Source organism: Aythya fuligula, chromosome 1, assembly GCF_009819795.1.
Source record: "Aythya fuligula isolate bAytFul2 chromosome 1, bAytFul2.pri, whole genome shotgun sequence".
Lineage (NCBI taxonomy): Eukaryota > Metazoa > Chordata > Aves > Anseriformes > Anatidae > Aythya > Aythya fuligula.
In genome coordinates, this window is record NC_045559.1 from 40,161,431 (window position 1) to 40,177,120 (window position 15,690).

The 15,690-nt window shown below is 39.3% G+C and overlaps 1 protein-coding gene across 2 annotated transcripts in view; it reads right to left on the reverse strand.

Annotated features, from left to right (window-relative positions):
• Positions 1–12,920: 12,920 nt before the first annotated feature.
• Positions 12,921–15,690, reverse strand: part of CAPS2 (calcyphosine 2) — a 32,072-nt gene continuing 29,302 nt past the window's right edge. For both annotated transcript variants that reach the window (XM_032196953.1, XM_032196960.1), the window contains 2 exons: positions 15,360–15,456; positions 12,921–13,687 (listed from right to left, as the gene is read on the reverse strand). In XM_032196953.1, coding sequence (XP_032052844.1) covers positions 13,512–13,687; positions 15,360–15,456 — 273 coding nt within the window. In that variant the 3' untranslated portion in view covers positions 12,921–13,511. The remainder of the gene's footprint in view (positions 13,688–15,359; positions 15,457–15,690) is intronic.

The following is a 15,690-nucleotide window of genomic DNA, read 5'->3' on the forward strand; positions in this document are numbered from 1 at the left end:
TCCTCCTGCCTCCCCTCCGGGCTCAACTCCGAGGGGAATACCAGCGGCCCCCCCCGAGCCCCCGCCTCCGTCCCTTCCCCGGGCTGCCGCCGCCCCGGCACGGCCAGCAGAGCATCGCGGGCGGCCAGCGGGGACACGGGCAGCGAGCGGCGCCTCCCCGGGAGCTGCGAGCCCCGGGAGCCCCCCCGCAACCCCCCCGCAGCCCCCACGCGGGGCCCAGGCTCCTCCCCGGGGCGGGGGGAGGCGGCAGCGCAAACAAATCCCGGCCGCCCCAAAAAATAGGCAGCCCACCCCCCTCCACCCCCCCCCATCCCCGCACACTGTGGTTCGCTTGAGGGATTCAGCCGGGAAGGGATGGGGGCTGCGAGCGGTGTTTTGTTTTACTGATTTTATTTTATTTTCGTGAAGAAAAGCGGCGCCCAGCTACAGGTGAGGGCAGGGAGGAGATGCCCGCAGAGGGTCCTGGCACCCTGCAGCCACCAGGGTCCTCAGGCACCATGGGCAGATGATGGAGGGGGGATGCGGTTTGTAGGGCAGCCTGAAAGCACAGATACCGGGCACAGGGTGCTCTCCACCCACAATAGGCTCTGGCCACCGTAGACTGGATTAAAGGTGAGAGATCCCAATACTGTACAAGGTACTGTAAACACCTGTGCTGACATCTCTGACTCTAAGCCATGTGAGTTATTTTCTACAGCCTATTTTACTGATGTCTGGTTTCAGCTGAGTTGGAAAAGGAAAGAAATGTCCAGCCCCAGAAGATATGCAAGAGGAGACATGATTCCTCTTGCTCCTTCCTCAAAAAACAGCAATAAAACCATCATTTTTCTTCTATACCAAGGGTATTCCCTGGCATGAAGCAGGGTAACGAGGGGAATAATGGTATTGAAACATCCCCTTCCATGTCAGAGCCATGCTGGAAGCAATGCTCAGAGGACAACACCACACTTCGACCAGCTTCCTTTAACCCAGATCTGTCGGTCTGTGGCATCCATGATGTAAATGCAGACTCCCAGAGCTGCAGCAACTTTCTGAGATGAGTTTCAGAAGCTTGCTCCAGATGTACATTTTGAAGTTTCTTGAAAAGAAAGAAAAAGAAAAAAAAAAAAAAAAGAAAGAAAGAAAGAAAGAAAAAAAGCTGGAATACTTCCTGCCAAGGCAAATATAATCAGTTAGTGAAAACTCCTGGGAGCCAAAATTAATATTCAATTACATAGCTGTAAATCCAATGGAAAGGACTCACCCGCCCTGAGCCAAAGTAGCACTGCTCACGCCATACTTGCTTTTCTTTGCAGAGAGGATTCTGGAGAAAAGGGGACGTGCAGAAGGAGAGAGCAAAGCAAAATGAATATGCATCATTGTCTCTCTGACCTACAAGAGGTTTCTGGAGAAATGCAATCAACTACATCTCTGCAGCATTTATCCATTATGGAAAGCCATGGGGTGGCAGTAGCTGCCAAAACACCAGACAAACTGTGCCAGGACTTCCCCCTGAACTACCACTGTCTGCCCAAATCCCACATCCATGGTCACGTTACAGGACACGCACTCCCCTCCACGAATAAACAACCAACCACCACAAACCAAAGACTAGCAAGGATGGCATCTCATAATCAAAACTTTACAGTCATACCCCATAATGCATATGTCATGAAAAGGCCTGTAAGTTTATGCTTCAGACTTCTTAAACGCAGGGTAGTTTTGTGGATTTTTTGTTTCAATGTTTTTATATTATTATTATTATTATTATTATTATTATTCCACAGAGAAGAAGAAGCTACAAAAATCATTTTTCTGATTGGTAAGAAAAAGAGTGGTCTCTCCGGTAATGTAATAGTCCCTCAGTCAAGTCAAAATGTCCATATTCTACAGCATGTCTGTTTCTAAACATAACACTATTAATTTCTCTGTTGCTCTTCCTTGTATTTTCAGCATGTGGCAGATTTCTCAATGAAGGATGAAATTATGTCAGACACTGACTTTTCAGAGCCAAAATTTTCTAGACTGATATAATGGAATAAGAAGATAATATTCTACATCGGCAATAATAGTAACATTTATGAATTAATTTCACACCCCACAAGACACTGACCTGAATTTTGGCACCTCTCAGTTTCCAATAAAAGTGGAAATGTATGAAACATATGTAAGAAAGAAATGTGCCTCCTGAGTTAGGTGTACCATGAAATATATCTGCAAATAGGGGGACAATAAGTATAAACTCTCAAATATTTTCATGTAAAAGTTCAGTGGAAACATTTCTGTAGCTCAGAATTCGGAATTTCATTTGAAGAACAGAGTGACGCTAAGTAATATACAACCAATTTTCCCTGCTTGATAGGTGTTATGAAAGGAAAGGTCCTATGTTATTGTTTTAACTGACAAAGCAATAAAATTAGCTGTGAAGACTGCCATCCCAAAGCCAAATGAGCATTTTAGTTACTAGTAGTGATCGTCATTCATGCAAGCTTGAGTGCTGCAAAGCAAAGTCATTGAATTACCAGCTGTCTAACAATAAAAGAGTAAATGGAAGGAAGGCAAAGGCAGGGAAAAAAGAAAAAAAAAAAAAAAAAGACACATGGAAAAGAAAAACAGATTTGAGGGCAAATAGAGCGTACCCCTGTTACAGCTATGCTCTGAACCACCTTCTGGAGGAGCTCTGGTGCCCAAGAAGGTCAACCTGCCCAGCTACCTTCTGGAGGAGGACGTGAGGTAGAAGCCACCACTTCCTATTTTTCATACGATGTTGTAATTGGGAAACAAAGAAATCAATTTTATAATTGAGAGTTATAATGAAGACAGTGCAACACAGCCAAAATACAATCAATTTATATCCGTTTAGTTGATGATTAAATAAATGAACTAATTATTTTAAATATTCACCATCATTAACATTTTATTAAGCTTCTCCTTGTTTCTTTTACTTATTTTTCTATTTTCCCTTATTATTTATAATCATCTCTACTATTTGCAATTACATATACTAATTCATTCCAGATCTTGCAGAATGTGACAGCCGTGTTATACTCGAGTATACTGCTGATAAGTCAGAATCACTATTCAGAATTTAGGGGGAGGAAGAGGGACAAGCTTAGGTTAAGTGAATGTCTGTGAAACAACAATTAGAAAGCCATGAGGTAATTAAAGTCCACAAGGAAACAAAGCCAACAGGAAGTTGTCATCATTTTTACATTATGTTTATTAAGGAAAGAAAAAGCTAGAGGACCCAGGCTGGGGTCTGCTGAGAAGCCACGTGACACATTGGAAAAATGGGTGAGCACTAATTGCATTGCCTAGTTAGCAATGCACAGCACAGCCTATGCTCCCTGGAGGTGGGGAGTAATGTCTACAGTTTTCCATACATTAAGGTAGGCTTCAGATTTCTCCTATCAGAAGAAAGGGGTGTTGGGAAGCAATGTGGTCTTGCGCAGTTCCAGCTGCAGCCGCATGTTTCTCATGGGGCTCCTGGCACAGCTCTGAGCCACATGGCTGTGTTGTCCCTCAGAAGTACTCCTCTTCTCTTCTGATGTAGTTTGAGACCCTGGAGCACACCAGCCTGCACGTCCTCATCCTCTTCTCAGTTCTGCAGTCCTTCCACAGGAGATCCAAGGATTTCAAAGCCACATCCCTCTTTGTAAGCAAGTGATACCACAAAGCTGCACCATTTCTTTGACCCTTAGAAACCATGACCCTTCACTTTTGATGACAGAGTGGGCACCATTCCTTCAAAGCAGAAGTGGATCCCACATGCCCTTTGCCCAAACGTCACTCATGCCAGAATTCTCTGAAACCCGCTGGCTTTTTCATTCATGCCCTTTGGCTCCCCTTGATTACAAATGTCAGAGATATTAGTAATGCAAGATGGTGGAAAGAAGTATTACTCACCTGTTTCTGCTGTAACTCAAGTAGCTTTGTCAGTGCTGATTCATATTTGTGGGATGCACGTTTTTCTCTGGCAGCATGGGATATTACATTCTGCTCATGAAGGAGGCATTGCCTGAGGCTCTGTCCATATTTACATCTTTTGGTGACCAAAAGCCGAAATAGCAAGAATGAATTTTTGATCTATCCTGAAATTTTGCTTCAATTCCAGCTAACGGTCAGTGATTTCTCTCATCCATAATCTGTCAGAACACAGTGCCACTTCTGAGGGACTGTCATGGGGCAGGGGGGGGAGGTTGTCTTAGAATGATCTAGTCAAGCATGTAGAGTCCAGAGGGACAAGGAAATGAATACAGCAACTCCAAACTAGTTTCAGCTCTTGGGTACAAGCTTCCATCATTCAAAGGGGGTTTATGATCTCTCCATTTGGAACCAGAAAGCCCAGAGAGACAGGGAAATGCCCAAGCCATGCATCTTCTCCTGCAGTATTGCTAAATGAGCCAACAGAGATATAGTGGCCTCCACTGGGTTTCACTTTTGTTTTCTGGTATGAATGCAAGCTTCATGAAAGATCTGGGAAATGTAAGCATTTCTGCAATTTTCTGTTCTTTACACATCTCATTCTTCTTGACTGAAGCTTTTGAAGAACAGAACAGTAATAAAACTCTGTTATTACGCTTGCATTCAGCATAATGATGGTCTCATCTTGTTGCACATTTTAAGCAGTGCTATGATATAAATAATAATAAAATCACAGTCCCTGGAAGATACAGGCCAGAGAGCTTTCTTCAGCTACAGAAAAGCATGGCCTGAAAGATCTAAATCTGTCTAAACAGAAGAGATACCTTATTATCTATTTTAGTACATCCTCCACAGGAAGGAAAAGAAAAAAAAAATCTATAACATAGTTTGCTCAGCAACATCTGTCATTTTGGTTTCATTGGCAAAGACTGTATGAAGAAACAGCCTATTTGCAGGGATACTCCAGAAGGACCTTCGAGCAACCTAATGAAGAACTTAGAACAATCTTTAGTTTTTAGGTCTGATTTGGATATAATTTGACTCAGACACACACACACACATAACGCCTTAACATAATTTACAAAAATAAACGTATATCTATCATCCAGCACACATACTGCTTACCATCTATCAATACAGAACAGCTATTCTATATTTTTAAAAGAATAGAAACACTTACTAAAATTCTCTAGGAACAGTTTTGTTTCACTGGAAGTTAGCTTTGAGGGAGTCAAACAACCTTCCTTCAGATGCCATCAAAATCACTGGAAACACACTAAAGATCCACCGACATTTTCAGATGTGGCCAGTATTGCTCCACCTAGTTTGTGTGTTCCTTCACAGCTCAACTTGAAACCTACCTCATCTATCATTTTCCTCCTTTCTGACAAACTCCGTTACTTTCATCAATTTTTAGAAAGAGATCATAGTATATCTGTCCCAACAAGGCAAGCGATCCACTTTAACAAGTTGTCTTCCAAAGCTGTGTGCACTGATGATGTTTGAGACATCCCTGAAGAAACAGCCATTTCATTGACCATTTTATCCTGTAGGGATTTTGTAACAATAGCTATCTCATTCTCTACTGTTGATTCAAGAATTAATAATTATATTTTGCAACTTTTTTTTTTCTTCTCATTGCAAGTAGTTATAGTTTACCTGTCAGAAGACAACCCCCTAGAGTGCAAGTGGCAGAAGTCTCATGCAGAATCTCACTGAAATTGATTTTAAATCAGATACCTTAGCTATGCAGGAAGAAAATAGGTTTCTTCCTAGTCTCTGCAGTCTCATAGAGCAGACACAACCTCAGTGTATGCAAGCTTGATTAATTTTGACTGCCTCCATTCAGTTGCAGTCAAGTTTTTCTCTCTGATTTTTTTTTCCATACCACTTTGCAGACAAGATTGCCCAAATCTGGACTGAGCCGTCTACTGCCATGGAAACAGAACAGTATTCTCAAGAGATAAACACTGCATCTCCTCTGCTAGTGCTTCAGCCGTGCTCACAAAAGTTAGAGGTGCCGGCAGAGATTTCTGCTGCAACCTGTAAGCTCGGCCATTACCCTATCTGGCAGGGGAGAGCCAGATGGGAAATGCCACATCCATCATGGGCAGCATCAGCAGCGCTTCCTCCTCAGAGGCAAGGTGCCAGTGAGTCCTGAAGAGCCAGGCAGGGTCGTGCTTGGGCAGAGAAGTCTCGGCAGAAACAGCTAGCTCTCAGTTAGTAGCCCATCCCAGTATGAGGAAAATCGAAGGAAGTTGTGAAGCTGCAGGTTTTCTTGGTCTCTGCCTGTCTTTAAAGAAGTTGCCTTATGTACTTAAGTGCAGAGCAAATTGGTACATTGACTGTTATACTTGGTTGCCAAAGAACGTGCCCCATCCGTGCTGATCTCACAAGTGTTACTGCAGCGTTTGATATCCTTGACAGCTTTTCCCAATCTGTTTTGACCTGCAGAGCTCTCTTTGCTCTATGCCTTCCTTACAGGAAAAAAAGGGGTTGACTTGGAGCCACAGAAGGAAGGTATGGGGCCAGGGGCTGCTGCAGATTCTGGTACCAAGCGGCTCTCCACACCTGATTAGGGCAAAACTGTCACAATAAAGCCAATAGGACACCAGCGCCTTGCCATGAACCTGTCCTGTGCACACATGGGGTGAGTGGAGCACTGATGAGACATCTCCAAACCAGAGGAAAGGGAGCAGCAGGGGCATCAGCGTTCTTGTCCGAGGCCCTGAGTACCTCTTGCAGTAGAAACCAAGAACAGAGACAGTTGCTGGGCCCTGGACTGATGTGACCTGCAAACTACAGGTAGCAGCACCTTCAAAGGTAGGAATACCTTTGCTGCAGTGCCTTAACCCCCCTCCTCCCTGCCCCCAACCTTTAACACATGCAAGCAAAACTGAGCTGAGTGTTATACCCCTCTTAATTTCCCCTCAAGGACACAAGGCCTGCAGCAGCATCGGCTCCCTGGCAGTCTCCGTGCAAGACCTAAGGTGTCAGGTTTACAACCTGCACCATTCTACTTAGCTTGCAGTTTGACAGCCAGCAACACTGGCAAAGAGACAGAAGTCAGCTTGCCATTGCTGTACTGAGCAAAGCTGTTTAGGTATGCAAGGCAGCTAATGGCAAGGCATGCATGAGGAAGTCCCTTACTGCCACTTTGTTCCGCTCATGTTCTCATCTGCTCCTTTTTCCCTCAAGATGGAGGCTGACAAAAACAAACACACACACAATCAACATCTTCTCTACTATACTTATTAGTAAATGTTTACTATCAAAAATGGAAGAAGTGCTCCCGTATCATGTAATAATTCCCCTTTAAAAAGTCAGAAATGTCACATGGAAGAAGATTAAAAGTATCCTACCAAAATAAATAAATTAATAAATTCTAAAGATCATCTCTTTGGGAGTTGCCTAAACAAAGAAAATCATCATCAACATTGTATTTTAAACCCTAGCTGTCTAGAGATTTAGTTTAGTGTTCTGGCTAACCTATGCAGAGAAGATTTGATCTGACTTTAAAATTCTTTTCATTCTACAAAGTATCATTGATATTTGTTAAGCTAGAGGCAAGATAAGATGTTTGTGCTTACATTACACTTCAGCTGCTTCAATCATTAACTTAATATTCCCTGTCTCCAATCTTTTTTCCTCTCCTTTCCCTTCTCCCCTTTTCCAATACAAATGTTACACTTTCTGAGGCAAGGATTGTATCCTGAAGTAATTGTTTGCACAGTGCCCAGCTCAGCTTGTGGCTCAGTTTGTTTTTAGGGGCTTCAAAGCTAGAAAATGTATTAATGAAATAGTAACTGACACATGACGCACCTCAACAAGCTTCCTCATCAAAAGGAGAAGTATGGTGGAAGCCCAAACACAGAGAAATGCTCTAAAAGCAGAGCTGCCATCCTGAGCGTACTTTTAAGCTCCTCCAATGCTGTGATTGAAAGATTGCTACCCTGCTCCGGAAAGGGCAGCTCTGGTTTAAAAGCTAGGAGAATCAGAAAAAGTGAATATTATGCTCATCTGGAGAAAAAAAAATGCCACCAGTTATCAGGCTCATTTACATTTTTTAATAACTCTTTGACTTTGACTTTTAACGTTAATTAATGTTAATTTTGAGAATTGCTTAGGATGTTTCCTGTGTCATCTCCCATCCTACAGCCATCCAGCCCCTTCTTTATGCAAAATGTGTTCAAGAACTCAGATGCATGAAAAGGTCTACAGGCATAGGCTTTCTTAAAGGAAGAGCATCATTGTGCCCTGATTCATCAAAAGCACATCCAGCTTCACAGTGCAGAACTGACAGAGCACACTTCCAGGAGTGCAGAGGCATGTCACCAGCCTCCCTTTACATTTTTGTTAATTTAGGTTACCGAACTGACACGTACCATGCTGATTTTTGTCTGATGCTTCTCAACATTTTGTATCAGGATATTAGGAATTAGCAATTAAAATGGTCTATTTCCCTATGGTTACTTAAAACAACAGTAATATCTAGAAGCTTATTTCTCAAAAGTACATTACACCCACAAAAGCAGAATATTATAACTTGGTTTGAACCGTGCTGTTGTATCAGACACTTCCAAAATGCTGATTTAAAAATAAATAATTAAGTGAAATTGTAGCATTGGTTTGACCTCTGCTACTGTTCCCTTTGGTCTTGAAATACTGAAAAAGGAGAAGAATTCAAGAACATCTATTGCATGAAAACAATGGCAATACTCACAAATGAAACGTGCGGTTAATCACTAACATCTGCAAAGCAAATACTATTGTCAAAGGAAATGACTTCGGGGGAGTAATTTTACCAGCGTGAGTACAGGATCTAATTCATGCCAAGACAAATCATAGGATCTCAGAATTAGTCATAGGAGTCATTAAACGTTCACTCACTTAACACAGGTTGTAAGAAAAGGGAGTATTGCTTAAGATAGATCACCAAACCTGCTATTTTAGCTTCCCCTCATTTTAACTTGCACATTCCAATAATGGCCTGGGATTTCCCCACATGAAGTGTAACTCAGGGTAAAGTAGGTATCACCCACAGCATTCTGATTCCAAATAAAATCCTGTGAGGGCCTGAGTCAAACCTCATAATAACAGCATAAACAGAATTATCAAAATTGGAATGATTAAAAAAAAAAAAAAAAAAAAAGGACACCAGAACAGCAAAAGGTACCCTTGGAACAGAGACATTTGGAACCTAAATTAATCCGTTCCTGCTGAGCTTCACTCCCATCTTACAACTGAAGGGAAGAAGCCGTAACATCCCTGCTTCCTTCCTGCAAGGAGCTCTTTGCTATTCCCTGTTGTTACTCCTACTCCATTGCCCCTAAAAGTGCTAACATTTTATGGTCTTTTGCCTAACTCTTTTCCAAAGTCTCTCAGATTCCCTTCTTCTTCCAGAACCAGGGGTGGAGAGGAATGACAGAAAGAGGTCAAGAGACACAGCCAGCAAAAGATCCAAAAATACTAAACCTCTTTCACGTGAATCCAACTAACCCCATGCAACGATAACATGAATGAGGAGAAATAAGGCCACAAAATATGTACTGGATACTGTAAATTCTGAGTAAATGCAACAGATAACATGTCAATAAGGAATCTGTAATAAAAAGATGGCTTTTTTTTTTTTCTTGAAGGGTATTTTTCCTCTAATATCCATCTTTAAGCCTCTACTTCTCCAGAGTCATAAAGGTATGTAAGAGAAGTGTGAGAGTCACACAACAAAACAACTCCTGGGGTCAACAACTGGCACCTTCTTGCCACATTTCCTTCCTAAGTACTTTCCAGTCCAGGTAATATTTTGAAAAGGTGTCTGTAGAAAGAAATCAAACCTGACTCAGCTTCTCAAAGACGAGAACATTAACAACATGAGAAGCCAGCACAGACCTGTCTCAGACTCTGAATTCATTACTATAAAGGAGAGGAAGGATAGATTATCAGGTGCTAGAGTAATATGTAGAAAAAAAATATTTTCTACTATCTTTTTTTCTGCCACAGAAGGATGCTTGGCTTGTTTTTCTATGGACTTAACTAGACCAACCCACAAGAAATCAGCTCTAGGCTCTCTCTTTTACACTAGATGCAGCATGCTTAAAAACAAGAACTAAGCAGCACCTCTCTACACACATATTTTAGTATTTATTTTTTCCTGTCTCCTAAGACCCATAAAATTTGAGCAGGTGGCAGTGGCTTTTACAGAAGAAAAATGAATTTGTGCATCTGAATCAGTAGCAATACCACCAAGACCATCCCAGGTGAGGATGTCACATACTATATTTCCATTAAGTGACAAAGTGCAGCTTCTGAATATTTGTACCCGTACTTGTGTTTTGATTCTTAAAAATGTTCTTAAACATTCCAGCTAGCATTGCCAGTGCACATTCATTTGATGAAGTGGCCATAGCCCTCAAAAATGAGGAGTTGCACCACTTCATTCATTTCCACTTGTCTTCTGGGAGTACATACATTTATCAGGGCAAAATATTGGCAGTGTAATGCACTTCTGCAGTCCTCAATTACAGCTGATTGCTCAGACTTTTTAGCATAAGTTTAAATTAGGGCTGTCATGAAGACCACTAGTTATATTAAGCACTAACTTTCAGGAAAGAAGGCAGACAACTTCTGTGACTGAGAAAACCCCATCTAAGAACACCCACCCTCTAATTCAGAAAACATAAGCAATTATGAGAAAGGTACTAAATACAGAAAACATTTTGTTTGAACACATTTAAAGGCAGCAAGCCCCAGCAGATACCTCCAGCAAGTTTTAAAGCTACAAAATGTTGATCAAAGAAAAGGCTTTGGGGTTCATCAAATGATTTACAAGTAAATATAAGCAAATCAGAATGCAAACTGAGCATTGAGACCACTGTTACTGAAAAAGAGTCTTTTGACAGCTTTTCTGAATACAGGAACACAGAAATATAGATCACAACAGTTGATTATGGTCATCTCAGAGTACAACCATACAAGCAGATTTCCAGTATATTCAAACAAAAAATTTTACATGTACTAGGTACTCAGAGAAACAACCCATTGGGGTTTAGAGATTTGCATTGATTACTTCCTTACCAAGATTGTCTGCTATGGTGTTTGATTTCCAAAGAGGAACTGTCCAGGCTATGATCTCCAGCATTGTCAGATGCTGGTTTTCACTACTGATAATAAAAAGAATCCCACACCACAGACCCTGGTCTGAATACAGTTTCTGTACTCCTAGTTTTTTCTGCTAACTGCAAGCATGGCATGCCAGCCTTGGTGGAAGTTTGTGTCAGTTCTTTGTCACCATTTTAAGTTTAGAGAACAAATACCATCAGGCAGATAGAAAGTGACTTTTTTAAAGGAACTTTCATGAACTCCATTATAAATTCACCAGAGACATCATAGCTGATGTTTTGAGGCAGCCACTGATGTATAACTGACCTTGTATTTAATAGAAATTTAATACCTACCAGGTTTTAGAGAATTACCAAAGTATGGGCTTGTATTTTTTAGGTAATTTCTGACCTTTAGAATTTATTGTAGATTACCCTATTAAGGATCTATCTTCAGATGAAGAAAAAACTGCATTATTACCAAAGTTATGGAAATATCATTCATGTCTATCCTTCACCTAACCTTAGTGATAAGAACAATAATAACCACTTAATTTGCAGCAGGTATGACCTTTGCAGCTTGTGCTGATAAGAAGACTTACTAAGGAAGCATCCAGTTGTGATCAGTTTTTCTGCTCCATAGGATAATGTGGAATAACCTTCCTAAAAGCATCACCAGGGAGGTTTTCTCGCAAAAAAAAAAATTACATTAATACGTCATTTCCCAATCACTGTCACACTTATGAAGTCGTAACTCAATTTGGTACACTGATAAGTGAACAAGTCTAATAACAGAGTAGGTGATTCTTTAAAAGACTGACAAAAATGCCACTTGATATTTTTCAGTTATTTGAACAGACACATTAACAAAGAGACCATTGTAAAATCTGAGGACACCTTTCTCAGAATCACCAATTCCACAAACACTAATCGACAAAATCTTACCAGAAAGAGACATTCCAGTAGCAACTGGGAATTAAAAAATAAAAAATAATAAAATTTTATGTGCCACATCAGAATTCTTGCTTTAGAATAAGCATTGACAGAATCTGTCTTTCCCTGTAAACCAACACAGACAGACTTCTGCAGCCCCAAACTGAACTGAAAAAAAAAAATCCTCATTTGAGGGTTTAGAGGAGAAATTGCAATTCTAGATACACATGTAGACATGGTACAAACAAAAGATAACAAAGCAATTAGAACAAGAAAGTGCTATATCTAGAATAAACCAGTCAGCCACAGAGGGACCAAAGGCCCTCATTTTAGCATTCATTTTCAGCACTGCACTTAAATTCCTATGAAGCGCAAATTCTGTCCCAGAGGAAGGTTTTAACAATCATGGACTAAATTCAAAACTAGTCAGACATGCATGGAGAAAACTAATATACTTTAATTGCATAGGCTTAAAAAAATCCTGTTCAACATACAGTTAATTTTGAAAGGTATATTGAAACCAAAGGCTATCTACATATATATGTATATATAAAACTAATTAATAATAGATTTTTTATTTCTTAACACAATTAACCTTATAGAATTAACAGGATGTATTACACTGAAAAGTGTAATGGTTGAATATTTGAAGTAGCAAGGCATATTTTAATTTGAAGTTTAATTTTTGTTGAAAAATGTGTTTTTGTAATATATACTTTTCTGTTTCCTACTTTCAGAAAAGACATAAAATTATGTATATCAATGTGACAGACAATATAATTGATTAGTTTAAAAAAAAAAAAATCACAGCAATAGAAAGTAGAGAAGCCAGATATTTAAATATAAATTTGTTTTGAAAACAATTTAGCAAAATAGAGAAAAAGAAGGACACTGAAAAATATATTTGTGCTTGTTAAAGCTGTTGGGATTCAATGCTCATCTGAAAATCCCTGAATAAAAAAAAAAAAAAAAAAGTCAGCAGAGATGGTCTGGATACTAGTTTAAAGGTTAATTGGTGTGACTTTCTCTGCATTTTCAGTACTGCGGTCTTCCTCCAAATTTGATGAGGATGGCCTGCTCTCTCTCAGGCTGACCACCAGCATAAAACATGAGAAACAAAGCAAAGAACGTTATAAGAAAAAGTATGGCATTTTTATAAAAAGAAAAATGAAGAAAAGCTACCACAGATATTTACACCATTTACATCATATCTAAAGCTTTACAAAATCATAAAACTAAAATTTATCTTGCACATAATCTCACACATTTTAGTATTTTAAAATAAGACGGAATTCGAAAAAGACACTTCATTCTAGTATCAAGTTAATGCTGCCTTCTGGTATGGTGAACAGCCAATGAAAATGCATGGACACCATTTATATGGAAAAAGTGCTTAGTACTGCTCAACAGACTGTAAGAAACTTAACTTTTATTATTCTGAAAGCATCTACAATTTTCAGTCCTTTAAATTGATTTAAGACACTAATCGTGAAGTAATGCATGTCACAACTAAACTCTTCCTTGTTTAGTTCACTTCTTGTTCAGAAGGTCTTTCTTTTTCATTTGTCTTCTTCCACTCTAAATTCCCCAAGGGTTCCTTAAGATGTTAACAAAATCATCATCATCCATGATTCCAATACTTAATCCTTCATAGTAATCTTCGAACTCAGAATAGGACACTTCATTGGGATTGCTGCAGGACTCTCCTAATGTTTCTAGAAATGATGCTGTAATTTCTTCTTCTGTAGCTTTGCCTGTGAGTGCATTTTTTTTCCATTAATTACATTTTCAAGACCAGTGAATATATGACAGTTAATATATTTTAGGAAAGAAAATCTAAGATTTTGGCTTGCAAATATTTTTCTTGAACAAATTCAATATTTCACAGGCGGCAATGAAGTCATTTGTTCACTTAACATCAGCTGCAGAAATTACCTTCCTTTAATAGCAAACTATAGCATTAAATATCATTGGAAACATGAGGCCAAAGTCAATTTTAATAGATTATAAGATCAGGAAGATTTTTCTTCAAATGACTGCTAAAACTGAATGGCACATTCCTTAATTAAAATTCTGGTAAATCAGAAGTAAACTTGTGATAAATCATGTGTTTAATGTAATATGAGTTCAAAGCTCTAGGAACAATTTAAGATGCAAGTTTACATTCAAAAATGTTCTGGAATTGACACGTGTGTTCTAGCAACTTAATAAAGATTATACTTTAGTTTACTTTTATTGCATTGAGGAAAAAAATGGAGAAAATATAGCATTACAGCAATGGAAAAAAAATGGAATGTCCAACATCCTTAATCCACAAAATATCCTCACATATATTACTATTAAGGTCACTGGCAAAACAGAAAACATCTTTTCTTCAACTGGTAAAATAGAAAGGTTCGGGACACTAAGGAGACTCACATTAACTAGTTTGGTATCTGGAGATATTATTTTAGAAACAAAGATTTAAACTCTTATCTTTCCAATGGTGGTATTCAAACATTTCTGTGAAGCCTGAAAAATAACGAAGATACCAACATTTTCTCTGTAAAGAATGACAATCCATGTCCCAGAAATAAATTAATAATTTATTCAGAAGGATCCCCAAGTGATGAGTACATCTAGTGTCACTTGAAAGCCTTATAGAAGTTGAGGAAAAACAGTAATATGAAAAGGAGAGTATTCTCTTAATTTAAAATTACTGATATCATAGGGGTTAGTGATTTCTTGCACATAAGAGCCGATATATAACTACTTAAATGTAGTCCTACACAGGTAAGGAAAGGAATCTAACCTATATATATGAAGCATTTGCAGCATGATAGAAAGCAAGCATTAATTTTCAGCCTGGAGAAAAGGAGGCTCAGGGGCAACCTTATCACTCTCTACAGGTACCTCAAAGGAGGCTGTAGAGAGGTGGGGGTTGGTCTGTTCTCCCACGTGCCTGGTGACAGGACGAGGGGGAATGGGCTAAAGTTGCGCCAGTGGAGTTTTAGGTTGGATCTTAGGAAGAACTTCTTTACTGAAAGGGTTGTTAGACATTGGAACAGGCTGCCCAGGGAAGCGGTGGAGTCACCATCCCTGGAGGTCCTTAAAAGACGTTTAGATGTAGAGCTTAGGGATATGGTTTAGTGGGGACTGTTAGCGTTAGGTCAGAGGTTGGACACGATGATCTTGAGGTCTCTTCCAACCTAGAAATTCTGTGATTCTGTAATATTGTGAATAGTAATGAATTCCATTACTATTTATAGCCAAGTTCCAGATAAGGTACATCATAGGTAATCAGAGGGAAAAAAGTTCATGTTAACAGCTGAAATGAAAACAGTTTATATTAGTTTCAGTTTCTGGATCTCATATCTCTACTAACAAGTTCATTGCTTTAATTGTGGATTTTTATTTTTGGTTGTTGTTGTTGTTAATGGTAATTACCTGCCAATACTAGTGGATGTTTCTTTGCACAGTAACATTTTCTGATGTCTACCATAGGAACACTTCCAGTTTTGTTGAAGTCTAGTTTCATGTAAGCCTAAACAAAGAGGAAAAAAAGGCAGAAAAAAATAAAGTCCAAACACACTTAGCTACCTAACACATATTTTCAGATCTCGTTCGATGGATTATTCTGATTTACCTATTTTATTTAAGTAATTTGAATCTACTATCATAGTCGCCAGATACTAGTAAAGGATTCAACATTATGGAATTTCACAATTGTTTTATCTTGACAACTTTTACTTCAAATGTGGTCCACTCACAAACTCAA